The sequence below is a fragment of the Mus caroli genome, unplaced genomic scaffold (genome assembly GCF_978045245.1).
Source record: "Mus caroli unplaced genomic scaffold, Mus_caroli_1 scaffold_18, whole genome shotgun sequence".
NCBI lineage: Eukaryota > Metazoa > Chordata > Mammalia > Rodentia > Muridae > Mus > Mus caroli.
Window position 1 is genome coordinate 38,904,325 of NW_028227273.1, and position 15,910 is coordinate 38,920,234.

Consider the following 15,910-nt stretch of genomic DNA (forward strand, 5'->3'; position numbering starts at 1 on the left):
TTGTGTTAGGGGGTGCTAGGGTTGGAACCCAGGCCTTGTGCGCTCTGGAAGAGTGCCCACCCCACTGAGCCCCGGGCTCTCATCTCTCACCACCCCCCTGTCTCACACTCTGCCCTTGCTTTTCCTCTGCATCCTTTGTATATTCCTGTAGAATCTTCAAAGAGGTTTCCATTTCCACCACCCCAGTCTCTACACTCACAGATAAATGCATACTCCCTTTTGGATCTAGAATACTTTGAGAGAAACTGAGGCATGGGGTAGAAGGTACTCAACCCCTTTCTCCTCACAGCCTGGAACACAGGATGTCTGCTTGCCCTCTGTCTTTCCCCACCCCCAGTGTCACTTCAACGGAGGTGGGGTGGATACTGTGACAGGAAGAGAGTGTGTGGGGTGGCTGAGGTGACACAGGTGCAGCATGGCGGCATGGTGAAACTGGGGCCTGATGGTTCAGGGATGGGTTTTCCTGGCTGGGTATTCATCCTTCTGCAGCTCTGGAGTGAATATCTGGGGGTCCCCACTTTGTGTATCCCCTCCAGTTACCTAGCCCACTTCAGCTGCCTGATTCCTCATCAGAACCACCCTGAACTTCAGTCTCCTCTTCTGGACACTTAGGCCCTCATGGAGGTTGGATGCCCTTATGGAATCTTCAGAAGAGTCCAAACCACAACTTAAACACCAACCTTTGGGGACCTGGGACCCCGCCTCTTTGGCCCTCACACTTTTTTGTTCCTTTGAGACAGGATACTGCTTTTGGGGGGTCAGGTTCCTACTATGTAGCCCAGGCTGGCCTGGAACTCAGAGATCTGCTTGCTTTTGTTTCCGAAGAGTTGGAATAAATGCATGATCCACCATTGTCTTAGTTAGGGTTTTATTGCTGTGAACAGACACCAAGACCAACGCAAGTCTTATAAAAATAACATTTAATTGGGACTGGCTTAAAGGTTCAGAGGTTCAGTCCATCATCACCAAGGTGGGAGCATGGCAGTATCCAGGCAGGCATGGTGCAGGCAGAGCTGAGAGTTCTACATCTTCATCCAAAGGCTGCTAGCGAAAGACTGACTTCCAGGCAACTGGGGTGAGAGTCTTAAGCCCACACCCACAGTGACACACCTACTCCAACCAGGTCACACCTATTCTAACAAGGCCACACCTCCAAATGGTGCCACTCCCTGGTCCAAGAATATACAAACCATCACATTCCACTCCCTGGCCCTCATAGACTTGTTCAAAAACATGAGTCTATGGGGGCCATACTTAAACATAGCATAATGCAAAGTGCATTTAGTCCAACTTTCAAAGTCCTCATAGTCTATAGCAGTCTCAACAATGTAAAAAGTCCAAAGTTCAAGGGCTCTTCTGAGATTCATCCAACTAATTAACTGTAATCTCCAAAGCAAGGCAGGAAACCAGCTGGACAAACTCCAAACTCTGCATCTCCATGCTGATGTTAAAGCAGTCTTCAGATCTCCATTCCTTTTTCATCTTTGTTGACTGCAACAAACTGCTTTCTCCTGGGCTAGTTCCACTCCCTGTTAGCAGCTTTCCTCAGCATGTATTCCATGGCTCTGGCATCTTTAACATCTTTGAGTCTCCAGTGCAATTTCAATGTTTGGACTCCTCCTAAGGGCTGCTGGCATCACATCTCCAGCTCTGCCCTCTGTAGCATTCTAAGATCAGGTTGATCCACTCCACTATGGCTGCTGTTCTCTGTGATCATCCCATGGTACTGACATCTCCAATACACTGGGGTGTTCCACTCCAACTAGGCTTCACCAATAGCTTCTCATAGGCTCTCTTCATGGTGCCAAGCATCAAATCCTTTGCCTAACCCATTCAGTCCTGGGCCATCAACTACAGCTGAGGCTACACCTTCTCCAATGGCCTTCCATGACCTCTCACAGTGCCAAGCCTCAGCTGTTCTTCATGACACCTTCATGCCTTCAAAACCAGTACCACCTGGGTGACTCTTACACATTACCAAGTCCAGCTGCAGCACGAGGCACAACCTTGGCTATCTCTGGAACACAGCTTCTTTGTGCTCCTAGAAAACAACTCCCAGATTTCAACTCAGTGATGTTGGTCTCTTCTTAATCATTGCTAATGTCTTAGCTCCAATTAACCAGCATCAATTGTCCCAGTAGTTCCTTCCATTCTTAACTCTAGAGCCAGAGCCACATGACTGAAGCTGCCGAATTCAGGTGCTTACAGGAACAAGAACATGATCCCCTAGTACTATTACATTATCGCTAGCTTTTTGTTTTCCAAATCCTTCACTGCCTAAGCTTGGCTATCCTGGTTCTTGCTCTGTAGATTGACCTTGAATGCCTGTCTCATGGGATTAAAGGTGTGTACCACCATGCCTGGATCTAAATTCAGCTGGATAGGATCTTGTGCCAAGGTCCCACACCCTTAATCTGTTATTTCCTAGAACACAGGATTTTGCTCCATTTCACTTCCTGGTATGCCTTTAATACTCAAACCATATATTTTATATTTTGCCTTTCTAAGCTTGCTATGCTTGTTCAAACTTCTCTTTGTGACACTTAACCAGAGAACAAAGTCTCTGCTGGGCTTTTTTGAAACTTCCTTTGTCAATGCAATTAATGCAATTAATCCAAGTCTCTTCACCTTTGCCTCAGGCAGACTTTTCAGACAAGGAAAAAAAGTAGCCACATTCTTCACCAAAATACCACAAAAACAGTCTTTATGCCACATTCTGAAATTCTTCTCCTTTGAAATCTCTTGAGCCAGGTCAACACAGTTCAAATTACTCCCAGCAACAAAGTCTTCCATATTTCTACTTGAATGACCCATTAAACCCCATTTAAAGCATTCCACTGAGTTCCAAATCCAATGTCCAAAAATCCATTTTTTTTTTTTCAAATAAAAGCATGGTCAGGCCTATCACATCAATACCCCACTCCTGGTACCAATTTCTGTCTTAGGGTTTTACTGCTGTGAACAGACACCATGACCAATGCAAGTCTTATAACAACATTTAATTGGGGCTGGCTTAAAGGTTCAGAGGTTCAGTCCATCATCACCAAGGTGGGAGCATGGCAATATCTAGGCAGGCATGGTGCAGGCAGAGCTGAGAGTTCTACATCTTCATCCAAAGGCTGCTAGTGGAAGACGGACTTCCAGGCAACTGGGGTGAGAGTCTTAAGCCCACACCCACAGTGACACACCTACTCCAACCAGGTCACACCTATTCTAACAAGGCCACACCTCCAAATGGTGCCACTCCCTGGTCCAAGAATATACAAACCATCACAACCATGCTCAGCAGGGATTACACACACATACACACACACACATCTGAGTTGTTAGTGTGTATGTGAGTGCAGGTACCCCCAGAGGCCATAGGTGTGGGGTCTCCTGAAGTCATTATAAACACTAAACCATCTCTCCAGCCCTTCCCCTCCCCTTTACTATATGAGTTGTGGGGGATGAAACTTGGGTCACAGGCTTAACAGCAAGTGGCTTTACCTGCTGGCCAACCACATTTTTTTCTTTCGTGTGTGTGTGTGTGTGTGTGTGTGTGTGTGTTTGCATGTGTTGCATGCACGAAGGCCCAGCATTCACCTGGGGCATCTTCTTCCTCAAATCCATCTCCACTAATTTTTTGGGATTTAGTTTCTCTTTGGCCTTGCATGGATCCTCCAGTTGCTGTGCCTTGGGGTGCAAGCTCGGCCCTTTGTCGGGGCTCTGGGAATTCAAACTCAGGCCTTCACACAGCTCGCCAGACTTGGGTGACACTCATGTCTTCCCTAGGTGTACAGGAAGCTGTTAGCCTGAACAGGCATCAGTGGCCCCTGTGGGTGAGGGTGACACAAGGTGACAATGTGTCTCCTGTCCTGCGGGGTGATGATGCAGAGTCAGGCCTGGGAGAAGCTGTGTGTAGAGTAAGACAATGATGTTTTTTTTTGTCACCTACTCGTCTCCAGTGGCAGCCTCATCTCTGGGGGCTGTGGGAATAGGAGACAGCTGTTCTGGTGGCCACCTGAGGACCTCACCCTGTGGCTGAACCATGTGAATCTTGAGGACAATGGGAACTATGTGTGCCAGGCCACCATGGAGATTCCCAAGTTGTAGGAGGCCAAGGGCAACAGGAAAGAAGTCCTGGCAGAGGCAGGCATGATGGGGGATGAAGTGATATGTGGGTGGGGAAAGGTTCTAGAATCTTCAGACTCCTGACTCTTAGATCTGAATATAAAATTTTCACAGTGCTCTTGTGGTTCCAGTGCTTGAGAAGCTGAGGTAAAAGGATGCCAGGCTCAAAGATAGTTTGGGCTCCGTAGTGAGAGAAAGAAAGAAAGAAAGACAGAGAGAGAGAGAAAGAAAGAGAGAAAGAACAAGACAAACAAACAAACAAACAAAAACAGGTGGTGGTGGTGCATGCCTTTAACCTTAGAACTCGGGAGACACAGACTGGTGTATCTGAGTTTGAGGCCAGTCTGCCGACAGAGAAAATTCCAGGACAGCCAGAACTACACAGAGAAATCCTGTCTCTAAAAACAAAACAAAACAAAACAAACACAAAAGATAGGCAGTTGAGGCAGGAGGGTCAGGAATTCAAGGCCAGCCTGATTTACATGAGATCCTGTCTCAAATAACTGAGTGAGGGGATGGAGAGGCAGTTCAGTATTTAAAACGACTGTGGTTTAGTTCCCAGCACCCACATGGAGGCTCACAACGGGCTCTAACTCCAGCTGCAGGGGACCTGATACCCCCTTCTGGCCACCATTGAAACTACATGAACACATAACTAAACATAAAAATAAAGTCCTTTTTAAAAAGGTGGCAGGCCTGTCATGCTGGCTCTTGGGAGGCTAGCCTGGGCTACACAGAGAGATCCTAAAATAAATATATAATGGTAGGGCCCACTGCAGTGGTACACTTCTGTCACCCCAGCATTGGGGAGGGTGAGGCAGGCAACAGACAAACAGCTTTAGTGGGATGTGCTGACACTTGCCTGCTAGCTTAGTGCTCAGGAAGCTGAAGCAGGAGGATTGCCAAGAGTTGTTCGGGGTTCATTGTCTCCACACAAAGGCAACTGCAGCATGAACAGCTTGGTGCCCTGGAGCCAGGCTTGCATCCTTCCCTTTTTGTGGGTGCCTTGTGGGACCCCACAGACCTGGCCTAGAATGGACTCAATGGATCCTGCCACCCTCACCTGGTCTGTTCTTAGCAGCTGGCAGGGAGTGGCAGGGTGTGGTTTGTACCTACTGGACTGAGGGAATTAACATGCTTGCAAAGGATGGGGTTAGGGGGCAGCTGCACTCTGCTGGCTTCTCTACTCCCAATAGTCTCCAGGGACCCCTGCCCTGTTGTTACTGGGTTCTCAGCCTGTAAGAGGAGGGTTAGGGAGATCTGCACCTTTGACTACAGATCAGACTCCAACCTGGCATGTTCACTAACCTGGTACCTGAGCTCTGTGCCTGTTCTGTCCCTTGGGGCTTTCCTAGTGAGGCAGGGTGAATACAGAGTGATGGTGTGTGTGTGTGTGTGTGTGTTAAAGATTTATTTATTTTATTTCTATGAGTACACTGTAGCTGTCTTCAGGCACACCAGAAGAGGGCTTCAGATCTCGTTACAGATGGTTGTGAGCCACCATGTGGTTGCTGGGAATTGAACTCAGGACCTCTGGAAGAGCAGTCAGTGCTCTTAACCACTGAGCCATCTCTCCAGTCCCCAAGTGATGGTGTTTAACATGCTTCATAGTAAATTTGGGGTTTGGATGAGAGGTAGAGCTAGTCTCCCATAGAACCCCTCAGTGAGGGGCTGGGAGCAGAAGTCATCAAGAAAAATGTGGAGGGGTGCTATCCTGCCTGCCATGCCCCTCTCTAACACTGTGTTCTCCCCACTCAGGGCTTCTGGTGGTTGGGGGTGTGATAGTGGCCTTGGCAGTGCTGTGTTGTGGGGTCTCAGCAGGTGTTACTGGGAGGACTTAGGTAAGATCATATGTCCAGGTGAGTCTCATGGATACATGATGCTCCCACCCCTGTGCACCATGCTAAGGGTGCTGAGAAAGGGGGTGGGACAGGGGGCAGCATAGTATAGAAGGCTGGCACTTCAGCCATGCCAAGACAGCTCTTGACACTCTTAACTGACTGGTACCTTCTAATTTATGCCTTCTGTCCCCAGGAAATTCTTTCTACAGCAATGTCCTCTTCCAGCCCAGCAGGGAGACTCCACACAGGCCTGAGGCCTGGCCCAAAGAGAAGGCTCTGGACATCCGAACAAGGCTAGGCACCAGAGAGCCCAGGTCATCTCTCCTACCACCTTCCCCCAACCTTCTAGGGGACTCTAGGCAGATTCTAGGCAGGGACTCTACTTCTGATTCCAATCTGAAGTCTGTGATGGAGTTGAGGTGCTACCAATAACAAAGAGTTATTTGTGGGTTCCAGAGTCTTTGGAGATGGCTTCTGTTATGCCCAGTTCTTGAGAACCCCAGGAAACCAGCAGGGACCACGATGCTGATGCAAACATACAAGACTCCAGGGATACAAGCCTCCCTGCAAGGAGGAACGTGACACTCAGGTCTGGGGCTAAGGGCTCATAAATGGGAAATGCACAAGCTGGAGCTTTCGAGCCTTAGTGCTACATGATTGGGTACAGAGTAAAGCAACTCTATCCTTCAAACTGATAATGTATGTTCAGACAGCAAGGAGGGACCATACATGTGGAAAAGGACCTTTTTGACCAGGGAAGAAATGACACATTTCGTTATCAGAGACCAGTGCATTTTTTACAAGCTGGACGCAGCTGTTACATCTCTTTTTGACTGTTGGGAACACTTGGTTGTCTCTTTCCCATAGCTCAATGGGGGGGGGGTTATCACTTCAAGGACATTAATTTTCTGCCTCCTTCAAAGACAAGAGACAACTGCACCACGTGAGGAGTGCTGGCTGTTTAACTTGGCACTGGGGCTAATGGAGGCGAGTGCTGGCTGCCTTTGTCTCTTCACCTGCACATCTCACTTTGGCCAGGAAGTGGCCACTTCTGCTCCACTTTTGAGTTTTCCTTGTTTGTTTTGAGACAGGGTCTTGCTATGTAGCCCTGCATGTCCTGGAACTCACTATGTAGAGCAGAGCTCACAGAGATCACCTGCCTCTGCCTTCCACGTGCTGGGGTTAGCCTGAGTGCCTTATATGTTTACAATAGGGGCCGAAACAAGGGCTGAGGGGTTAAGAGTTCACACTGCCCTTCCAGAGGGCCATTTCCCAATAGCCACTTCTGATGTCTCAGAACTGCAGACACCTGCATGCATGCCCACTTACACACACACACACACACACACACACACACACACACACACACATACATGTGTTTGTTTATTTATTCATTTTGGGATTATAATCATGCCATTTCATACCCTCTCTTGCTTTTATATATCCAAGGAGCAGGTAGTCCACACACAGGCCTGGTTGGCTTGGCCCCTTCCTCTGAAAAGGCTAGGCTGACTCCATGACAGGCTTCAAATGGGCAGTCCAGGAGACTAGGCCTAAGAACTGGGCAAGCCCAAGCAAGTAGAGACCCCAGTGTGCTGGACTTCTGCAAAGTAAAACATTCTTTGCATTTACATACTATTTGAGTCTGGGTATCATTCTTCAGTGAATCATGGACCCTTACACCCCCTTAGTGGGCCCGGGGATGGCCTTTTCTGGAGCAAGGAAAGGAAAGTTGAGGGTCAGAGCTACCAGCATGTACTGTACTGTTATTCTGTGTCTGCACATCACAATGAAGTGACAAGGGCAGTGGCTGCCTTTTCTTCCCTTCTGAGGATTTCTCAGGTGTAGGGGAGGTGTATGTGTGGGGTGACAGATGTCTACTTGAGAGGCCAGAGGCCCAGCTGCAGGCTGAGAGATGAGGCGGAGCTGTCCCTGACTCTGGGGACACTGAACTTCTAACTCCAGCTAACCCTGTGACAAAGGCCTGAGCCAGCTTTGTCATTCTCTGCTCAGTCCCCACCGGCACCTGTGCTGGGCGTGGCTTTAGAGATACTTCAAGGTCTGAGCGATCACCTCTCCGGCTGAATCGGGGGAGTCTCTCCCACAGCTCCGAAAGAACAGTAGGGACTGACAAGGGTTTAAGATTAATTTTTATTGCATTTATTTATTAATTTAGGGTGTGTGACTTGTTTGTAAATCAGAGAACGACTTGCAGCTCTCGGCTGCCACCGTGTGGATTCCCAGGGTTGAGCCCTGCAGGCCTGGCAGCAGCGCCTTTCTTCACCTGTCAAGCATGCCCGCAGGCCATGATCTGGAGCACCCACTAGAGGGCATTAAAGGAAGTCTGTGCGTCATGGGTCCCCTTGTCCCCTCTCTGGCTTAGCAGCCAATGTGCAGGGTCCTTGAGAGCTCTGGCTGCTGGTGACAGGATAGAGCAGGGCCAGGTGCTCTGCCCCTTGCACAGGCAGTGGGCGGGCACTGTAATGCAGGACCAGCTCAGGTATGCTGGGGAAGGGCCCACTGTGCTGTCCCAGTACCACCTGGTTCTCCCGGGTCCTTGCGAATTTCAGATGCATGGAACCCTGGTTGCTTCTGTGGGACAAGGCAGAACATTAGTCCCCAGACTCACTAAACTCTCCATCTTTCCACAGCTGCCTTCCTATAGGTGCAGGCAGGCACTGGTCAGTCAGAGAGACCAGACTTGATGACTTCAGTCTGAATCCCCAGGACCAACATAGTGGAAGGCAAGAACTGAACCCCAAAAGTTATCTCCTGACTTCTACACCCACATGCACACAGAACTAACATAAAATAAACATCTCGGCATGTGAAAGGTAGAGGCAGGCAGATTGCTATGGACTCAGGACTAGCCTGATCTACATAGTGAGTTCCAGACCAGGCTGGGGTCTGCAGTAACACTACTTCCCTTCATGCCCTGCCTGGCCCTGATTGCTCTCAGCTCAGTCTGGATGTCACTTCTGTAAAGAATGCTTCCCTCACAGCCTCTCATCTTCCACAATCCTAGTTAGGAACTCAATCAAGATCAGTTGTGCCAGGGTCCAGGCTCAATGAAGAGACACTGGAATGCAACAGATACTCAACTGATGTGGAGTCAGTGAAAAGCCTGCTTCTACTGCTACGCCCCCTTTAAAATTTTTTTAATTTTTTTTAAAGTTATGTACGTATTTATGTATGTGTGTGTATGTATGTATGTACATACATATGTATGTGTGTGTATGTATGTATGTATGTGTGTGTGTGTGTGTGTTCGTGCACATATCAGGAGTACATACGTGGAGGTCAGAGGATACCTTGAGAACTTGTGCCAGTCTATTCTCTCCTTTCACCATGCAGATCCTCAGACTGAACTCAAATTCTTTAGGCTTGGTGGCAAGCACCTTTACCCACTGAGCCATCTCATCAGCCCAGATTTATTTACTTATTATTTATTTACTTATTTAATTTTTGTTTTGTTTTTAGAGACAGGGCTTCTCTGTGTATCCCTGGTTGTCCTGGAACTCACTCTGTAGACCAGACTGGCCCTGAACTCAGAGAGATCCACCTGCCTCTGCCTCCCTGGTGGTGGGATTAAAGGCGTACGCCATCACTGCCATGGAGTTTTAGTGTGTGTGTGTTTGCAGTACTGATAGTGAGATAGTGATCAGAAAAGAAAAGGTGTCATATTTCCTGGGGCTAGAATTACAAGCAGTTGTGAGCCTCATGATGTGGGGCTGAACCCAGGTCCCCCTGAAAAACAGCAAGTACCCTGACACTGAGTCACCTCTCCAGCCAGCCCTGTTTCCAGTTTTTTTTTTTTAAAGATTTTATTTATGTTATGTGAGTATACTGTCACTGTCTTCAGACACACCAGAAGAGTGCATTAGATCTCATTACAGATGGTTATGAGCCACTATGTGGTTGCTGGGAATTGAACTCAGGACCTCTAGAAATGCATTAACCACTGAGCCATCTCTTCAGCATCCCCCTTCTCTGCTTTTACTGGGACAGTCTCATGTAGCCCAGAAAATCCTCCTGCCTGCCCCAGTTCCCGGGGGTGACAGGCCATGTGATGCTATACTAGACTTGCACTTTAGGTTACACTTTCAGGCATCTTTAGGAACTAGAGCCTGAAACTCAAGTGCTTTCTAAACATTTTGAGAATCTGTCTTCAAACAGACAGCGTTTCAAGGTTTGGACGAGGCCATTCAAAAGAACCTTGGGCATTGGTTCCCAGCACAACCAGAGCTTTGGATCGGTTCGGCTTCCAAGCTCATTCCCTGTTGGACCCATTTAGCCACTGGCTCAGGAGCCCCACCCATCTGCCTGGAAAGCCCGCCCACCTTTCAAAAGCCCCATCCACTGGCCCAGGAACCACACCCACTACCCCTGGAGCTTCACACACTCTCCCAGACCTCCACTCACTGGCCTGGGAGCATCACCCCAGTGTGTCCCTAAGGCTGGGTCTCACCTGAGAGACAGAATGCAGTCCTGAGCCCTGGTCTCGCTGAGCCGCACGAGGTAGCTGCCTTCCTTGCAGAGGGACAGAAGGTTCTCGGCCTCTGCTCGATTCAGGGGGCCATGAAACCACCTGGGCAGGGTGGAGATAGACACCTCAAGAAGGGGCGCAGACTTCAAACAGCTGAGGGGAGTAAAAGGGCAGGACCCCAGGGCAAAGCGAGACACATCCATTGGACGTGAAAAGTGGGGGCCAGTCTGGGCTACATGAGACCAAAGAAATGAATGAATGAATGAATGAATAAATGAGGCCCCAGCTCCTCTACAGATCTAAGAGTCCTAGGGGCCACCCCTCCTCCAGGGACTGCACTCACGGCTGCTTCTCCAGGGCAAGGGCTGTATCCACACGCTCCGCAGGCTGTGGTCTCCAGGGCTCCTTGGTGGAGCATGGAGTCCGTTCCCAGTCAGGACCATCAAATTGCACTGGAAGAGGAGAAAGAGAGGTTAAGTCTCATTCACTCAGGGGGCAGAGCAAAAGCTCTCCAAAGGGATTTCAGTGGTGGGAATGGGGCCTAAGATAGGACAGGACTGACTCAGGGGCTGAGATTGGTCTTTGGAAGTGAAATGGCAAGGCCACCCACAAATCAGGTAGGGGATGGGGGAGGGGGTAGTGCTTTGACTGACAAATCAGAGCACAGGGGGTGTGGCCAACAGGGATAGGTTATAAGTTTGTAATCAGGGGGTCCCTTCAGCGGTAAAGGTAAAGATGTGTGTGGGGAACCTGGGCCTACTGATGCTTGATCCCCAGGACCCACATGGTGGAAGGCTAGCTCTGGTTCAAGTCATGGCCCCATTTCTTCCCGACCTGGGTTATTTGATATTCTATAGGTTGATCCTATTACCCCTTTACTTTTTGAGCCAAGTCTGTCCCTGGACAGCTCCTAAAATGCCCCACTCTGCCTTTCACTAGCTCCCACACAACCTAGCACATTCTAGTGCTTAGTCTACAATCACCCTGTTGGGTTGGCCCTGTAATGACCGCAGGTTCCCAAGACCTCAGAGAACAAGGCGATTGCCTTCTACTCTAGAAGCCCTTTCTGCTCCCCGCAAAGGGATTTTCCCTGGGGAAGAATTGGCAGACATCGGCTGTGTGTTCACACGTTAGTGAGAACTGAGGCACTGGAGGGAGGAGGCCTTGGAGGGGCTCGGCCTTGAGCATACCTGCGAAAGCCCTGGAGATGTGATCCTTCTTCCACTCCCAAGGCTGGTCGTATTCATCTGCTGGCCTCTCATCCTCCAGGGGCCTCCGGCTCTGGCCCGAAGACCCTCCATCTTCTGGTTTCGTAGCCTGCTCCTCATATGGAGTATCGTAAAGCTGGACAGCTCTGCTTGGCTGTTCTGGGGTGGGGCGGGGGGGACACTGGTCACCCTCCCCTCACAACAGCACATTTCCCACAGCCCCCCCAGCCATGTGTGCTCACCACTGGAGGCGCTCCGGGCATCATAGGGCTCCATGTACCCATTGTTGGGGGCTGGTGGCTGAGGCTGGGCATCAAAAGGGTCTGAGTACTCAGTGTCTGCTTCCGGCTGCTGGGAAAGGCTGGGGCTAGCTCTGGATGACCCTGCTGTGGGGCACTGTACTTTCTGACTGCCCTTGCTGGGCCGGTTCACACTTCTCAGAGCTAGGCTGGTGAGGGAGTCTCACGTGTATCATCCTGTCCCTGCCTTACCAATGGCCACTGGGGTTTCAAGACCATGTCACTACACTCAGCTCTTTAAGTGGGTTCTGGGAATTTGAGCCCAGGTCTCTCTCTGATATTGTTTTAATATCAGCCCTTAAGCCCTTAGTAAGGATATAGGCCTACTTTACAGGTGAAGAAACAGAAGCACAGAGAGAGTCACACAGGGTCACACAGCTGGTGAGTACGAGGCAGGCCTTGATCCCAGTCTGTCTTGTCTCTCTGTGTTCCTTACTCCTCTTATGCCTTCCAGAGATTTGTGGGGTAAGAGGATTACAAGTTTTAGGCCAGCTTGGACTGCACAGGGAGAACCTGTCCCCAAACCAAACCAAATCAAACCAAACCAAACCAAACCAAACCAAACCAAACCAACCCATCAGAGCAGTGGTTCTGGACTTTCCTAACACTGCAACTCCCAACCATAAAATAATTTTGTTGCTATTTCATAACTAACTTTTAAAAATGAATTATGATTTTTTATTTATTATCTGTGTTTTCTGATGGTTTTAGGCGACCCCTGTGAGAGGGTCATTCGACCTTAAAGGGATCTTAACCTTCGGTAGAATAAAGAAGGGCATGCACCAGGTCCAGCTTCCATCAGGCACAGCATAAACAGTGACTGTGACACATGCCTGTCATCCTGTGACACACACTTCAGAAGTAGAGGCAGGAGGAGGATCAGGAGTTCAAACTCATTGTAGCTAGTTTGAGGCCAGCCTGGGCAACTTTGGACCAGGTCTCACACAAACCAAAAACAACACCTACCCTCTGTCTCCCTGAAGGGAGAATGGGCCGAGGCGGATACTGGCTAGCCCAGAAGATCTAAGACTCCCCAGGGGGCGGGGGATGAGGTGGGGAACCCAGGGTGATAGGGACGGAACACCCGTCCAGGTCCTCCACGCACCTCTTCCCCCGGGGTGCCCAGCAGAGCCTTGGCTCTGGCTATGTCTGCAGCCTCCACCTTGATCAGCCGGTGCCTAGGAGAGTTGTACTTGGGGTCACCGGACCCGGTGACCTCTGGCTCGGCGGCGCGGCCATTGGAATCCTCATAGGGGTCCTCGAAGTCCAGGTCCTTCTGTTCGCGGTAGGCCCGCAGGATGTCGCTCTCCGTGTAGTCGGGGGTGGGCGGCTGCGGAGGCGGCCTCCGGCTGCCCAAGTTCAGATAGTCTCGGAGCCACTTGGCCATTGGTGCCCCCAAAATATGCTGGTGTCAAACAAGGACCTTCATGCCTAGCTCTGCAGCTGGTCCTGGGGTTGGGGGGAGGAAGGAGGGGAGAGAAGAGGAGGGGGAGACAAAAAGGGAAGGAAGAAGGGAGAAGAGAGAAGAGGAAGAGGACAGGGAGATTGGAGGTCAGAAGTCCTTGGCTGGGCTCAGAGCAGAGGGGGCAGCAGGTGGCAACCCTGGTGCTGCAGGCCCATGGTCTGCGGGAACTGCGAACTTTAGGGTCCGTGTTGCAGATGTGGTGTCAACAGGGCTGTTTCACATTACCCCTTCAGCTCCATGCATAAAGTTGTCAGAGGCTGAGCCACTCCAGAGGGTCGTACTCCCTGTGGGACTGCTGTCCGATCCCGGGAGCCCCACCAGTCCCCAGATCTCTGACCCCTGATCCTTCACACCCCGCCCCCCGCCCCCTCCAATCCTTTATCCCCATCCCTTAATCTCTGAATCCTTTAACTCCCTCTCCAGTATCCCTTAATCTTCAGACCCCTTACCCCCCTCTCCATTTCCTTTAACCTCCCGGTCCCCTAACTCCTGCTCCACACCGCCCCCTCAATCCCTTAACCTCCCCTATCCCTTAACCTCCTGCAGCCGCCGCCACTGCACAACAAAAGGGACTTAAACCACTGAGTCCAGGCCCGGGGTCTCAGGGCCACCGGAGGGGCGAGAACAACCGCGTCCCATTGGGTCCCGCCCTGCGGACAGACCTGCAGACCTCAGACCTTCTGTGGCTCCGGGGTGGAGACAGCAGGACTCGGACCCTGGAGGATCCCGGAGGACGAGACCACCGGCGTGGGGACCGAGTTGCCCTTGGGACCAGGGCTGGGCAGGGATTGGGCGAGAGGCCCGAGCATCGCGCAGGGTCGCGGCTGGAGGTGGCGCAGGGCGGGAGGCGTCGTCCGTCACCGCTGCGTCCGTCCGTCGCTTTGTGCCGGGCGAGGGGGAGGGGTGGGAGGCGTCGGCAGCTGCGGGTCTGCGAGCGAGCGGAGGGAGGGAGGTGGGCTCAGACCTCAAGGGCTGGAGACGGAGCTGAGAGGTCGAACCCCAAGGAGAGACAGGCGGGCAGTAGTCAGCCAGAGTGACCCAAAAGCCATGGCCAACTGTCTGTGCGCCTTAGTCTCCCCAACTGGTAAGCGGTGCAGGAGGCATTGACAGCAAGAGTTACTGCTAAGGGTCCCAGGCTGCCCTCCAACTCACTTGCAGCAAAGGATGACCTCGAACTCCTGATCCTCCTGCCTCAGTCTCCAAGTATTTAGGGATGACACTCCAGGCTTCGTGCATGCTAGGCAAGCGCCCTACCGACTGAGACGTTGAGGTTGGGGAAACTGAGGCATAGAAAGGCTTTGTGTGTGGAGCAAAACTCAAGCCACCCATCTGACCATTTGTGCCTGGACATCTTGAGGATGGCACTGGTTGCTCACAGAGAGAGCGGTCATCCTCTTGTCCACTGTGGGGTCTGTTTTCCAGGCAGAGAAACTGAGGCCTAGAGCCAGCACGGCATCTGGAGTAGGCTGAGTCCCCCTAACCACCCACTCCTATCTCTGTCAGGCAGCGTCCCCAGGGGCCACCAGATCCCGTGTGTGCTGGTGTAGTCAAGAGCTTTCTCGCATGGAGCCTGTACGTGGCAGGAATAGCAATCAGGGGGCCTGAGGCAGAATCAAACGGCGCTTGACTTTCTGTCGCCTCAGAGCCTCCATTAGGGAGCGGGCGCCTGTGTGTGTGTTCGCACGCCTGCGCGTGTCAGAACAGAAAAAGCCAGAGCTGTAAACTCTTCTGATGGGGGAAGGAGGATCATGGCAACTACCTTGGGAAAACCTGGATGACTTGGAAGATGGGACAGGGGCAGTCTGTATCACACTGATTCCGGATTATAATTCACATGCTCTATCCCTGTCCCGTTTATAAGTACAACCCAAGGGCTGGGGGCAGCTGAGAGGGTAGTGTTGGCCCCCAGCACCTTAAACCCAAATGAAAGCACAGGGAAAACATGGCATGAGGGGTTGTATAGCCTATCATGAAAGCCATGTAATCTGCTATACTGCAGGTCCAGAACAACCAATCCACTTCCCTGTGCCTCTGCCAGTCCCCATGAATTAGTCCTGTCTCTGCCTCAGCCTGCTCTGGATAGTCCCCACGGAGTCTCGACTCCAGGTACCCTGTTGGTGGCATGGGACGGAACCCTGTTCTTGTTCAGGAACACTGTGACTATTCCATCCTGAGGCACACATCAGCACTCAGTGTACACACTTGGCAACTGGGGCCTCAGGGAACAGCAGAATAAGAATCGATGCCCCTCAAATCTGGGAGGGGTAAGTGTACCAAAGCATGGGACAGAAGGGGAGGGACTTGGTTCATAGCAGGTCTTTAAGGATGGCAGCCATACCTTTAGGCTACATAGTGAGGACCACTCAAAAACCCAAAACCCATGCATGTATATGTAGGGGACCAAAACACTCTGGCTGATAGGGAGGCAGGTCTTGCCTAATTGTGGTCTGGTGGCAGATGCAGGGCTTGCCTTGGGAAGCCTGCAGTCCGGAGGGTGC

At 51.1% G+C, this 15,910-nt stretch overlaps 2 protein-coding genes across 3 annotated transcripts; one reads left to right on the top strand and one right to left on the bottom strand.

The window, feature by feature from the left end:
- The first annotated feature begins 453 nt into the window (after positions 1 to 453).
- On the top strand, positions 454 to 6,386 carry Tmigd2 (transmembrane and immunoglobulin domain containing 2). Its single transcript, XM_085832655.1, is given in 7 exon segments — positions 454 to 496; positions 3,775 to 3,851; positions 3,853 to 4,152; positions 5,872 to 5,905; positions 5,908 to 5,972; positions 6,148 to 6,225; positions 6,228 to 6,386. Coding segments are annotated over 7 exon segments (756 nt in total).
- A 1,712-nt stretch (positions 6,387 to 8,098) lies between these two features.
- Positions 8,099 to 15,664, bottom strand: Shd (Src homology 2 domain containing transforming protein D). 2 transcript variants are annotated; one of them, XM_021149312.3, is made up of 8 exons: positions 14,565 to 15,664; positions 14,075 to 14,340; positions 13,053 to 13,396; positions 11,891 to 11,996; positions 11,631 to 11,807; positions 10,784 to 10,892; positions 10,423 to 10,542; positions 8,099 to 8,546 (listed from the first exon to the last, which is right to left on the bottom strand). In XM_021149312.3, the coding sequence occupies exons 3-8, from the start codon at positions 13,332 to 13,334 to the stop codon at positions 8,306 to 8,308; spliced, it is 1,035 nt and encodes a 344-aa protein (XP_021004971.1). In that variant the 5' UTR covers positions 13,335 to 13,396; positions 14,075 to 14,340; positions 14,565 to 15,664; the 3' UTR covers positions 8,099 to 8,305. The 2 variants fall into 2 exon arrangements, with proteins under 2 accessions (XP_021004971.1, XP_021004970.1); XM_021149311.3 differs by having other exon boundaries at positions 11,891 to 11,999.
- Between the last annotated feature and the right edge of the window lie 246 nt (positions 15,665 to 15,910).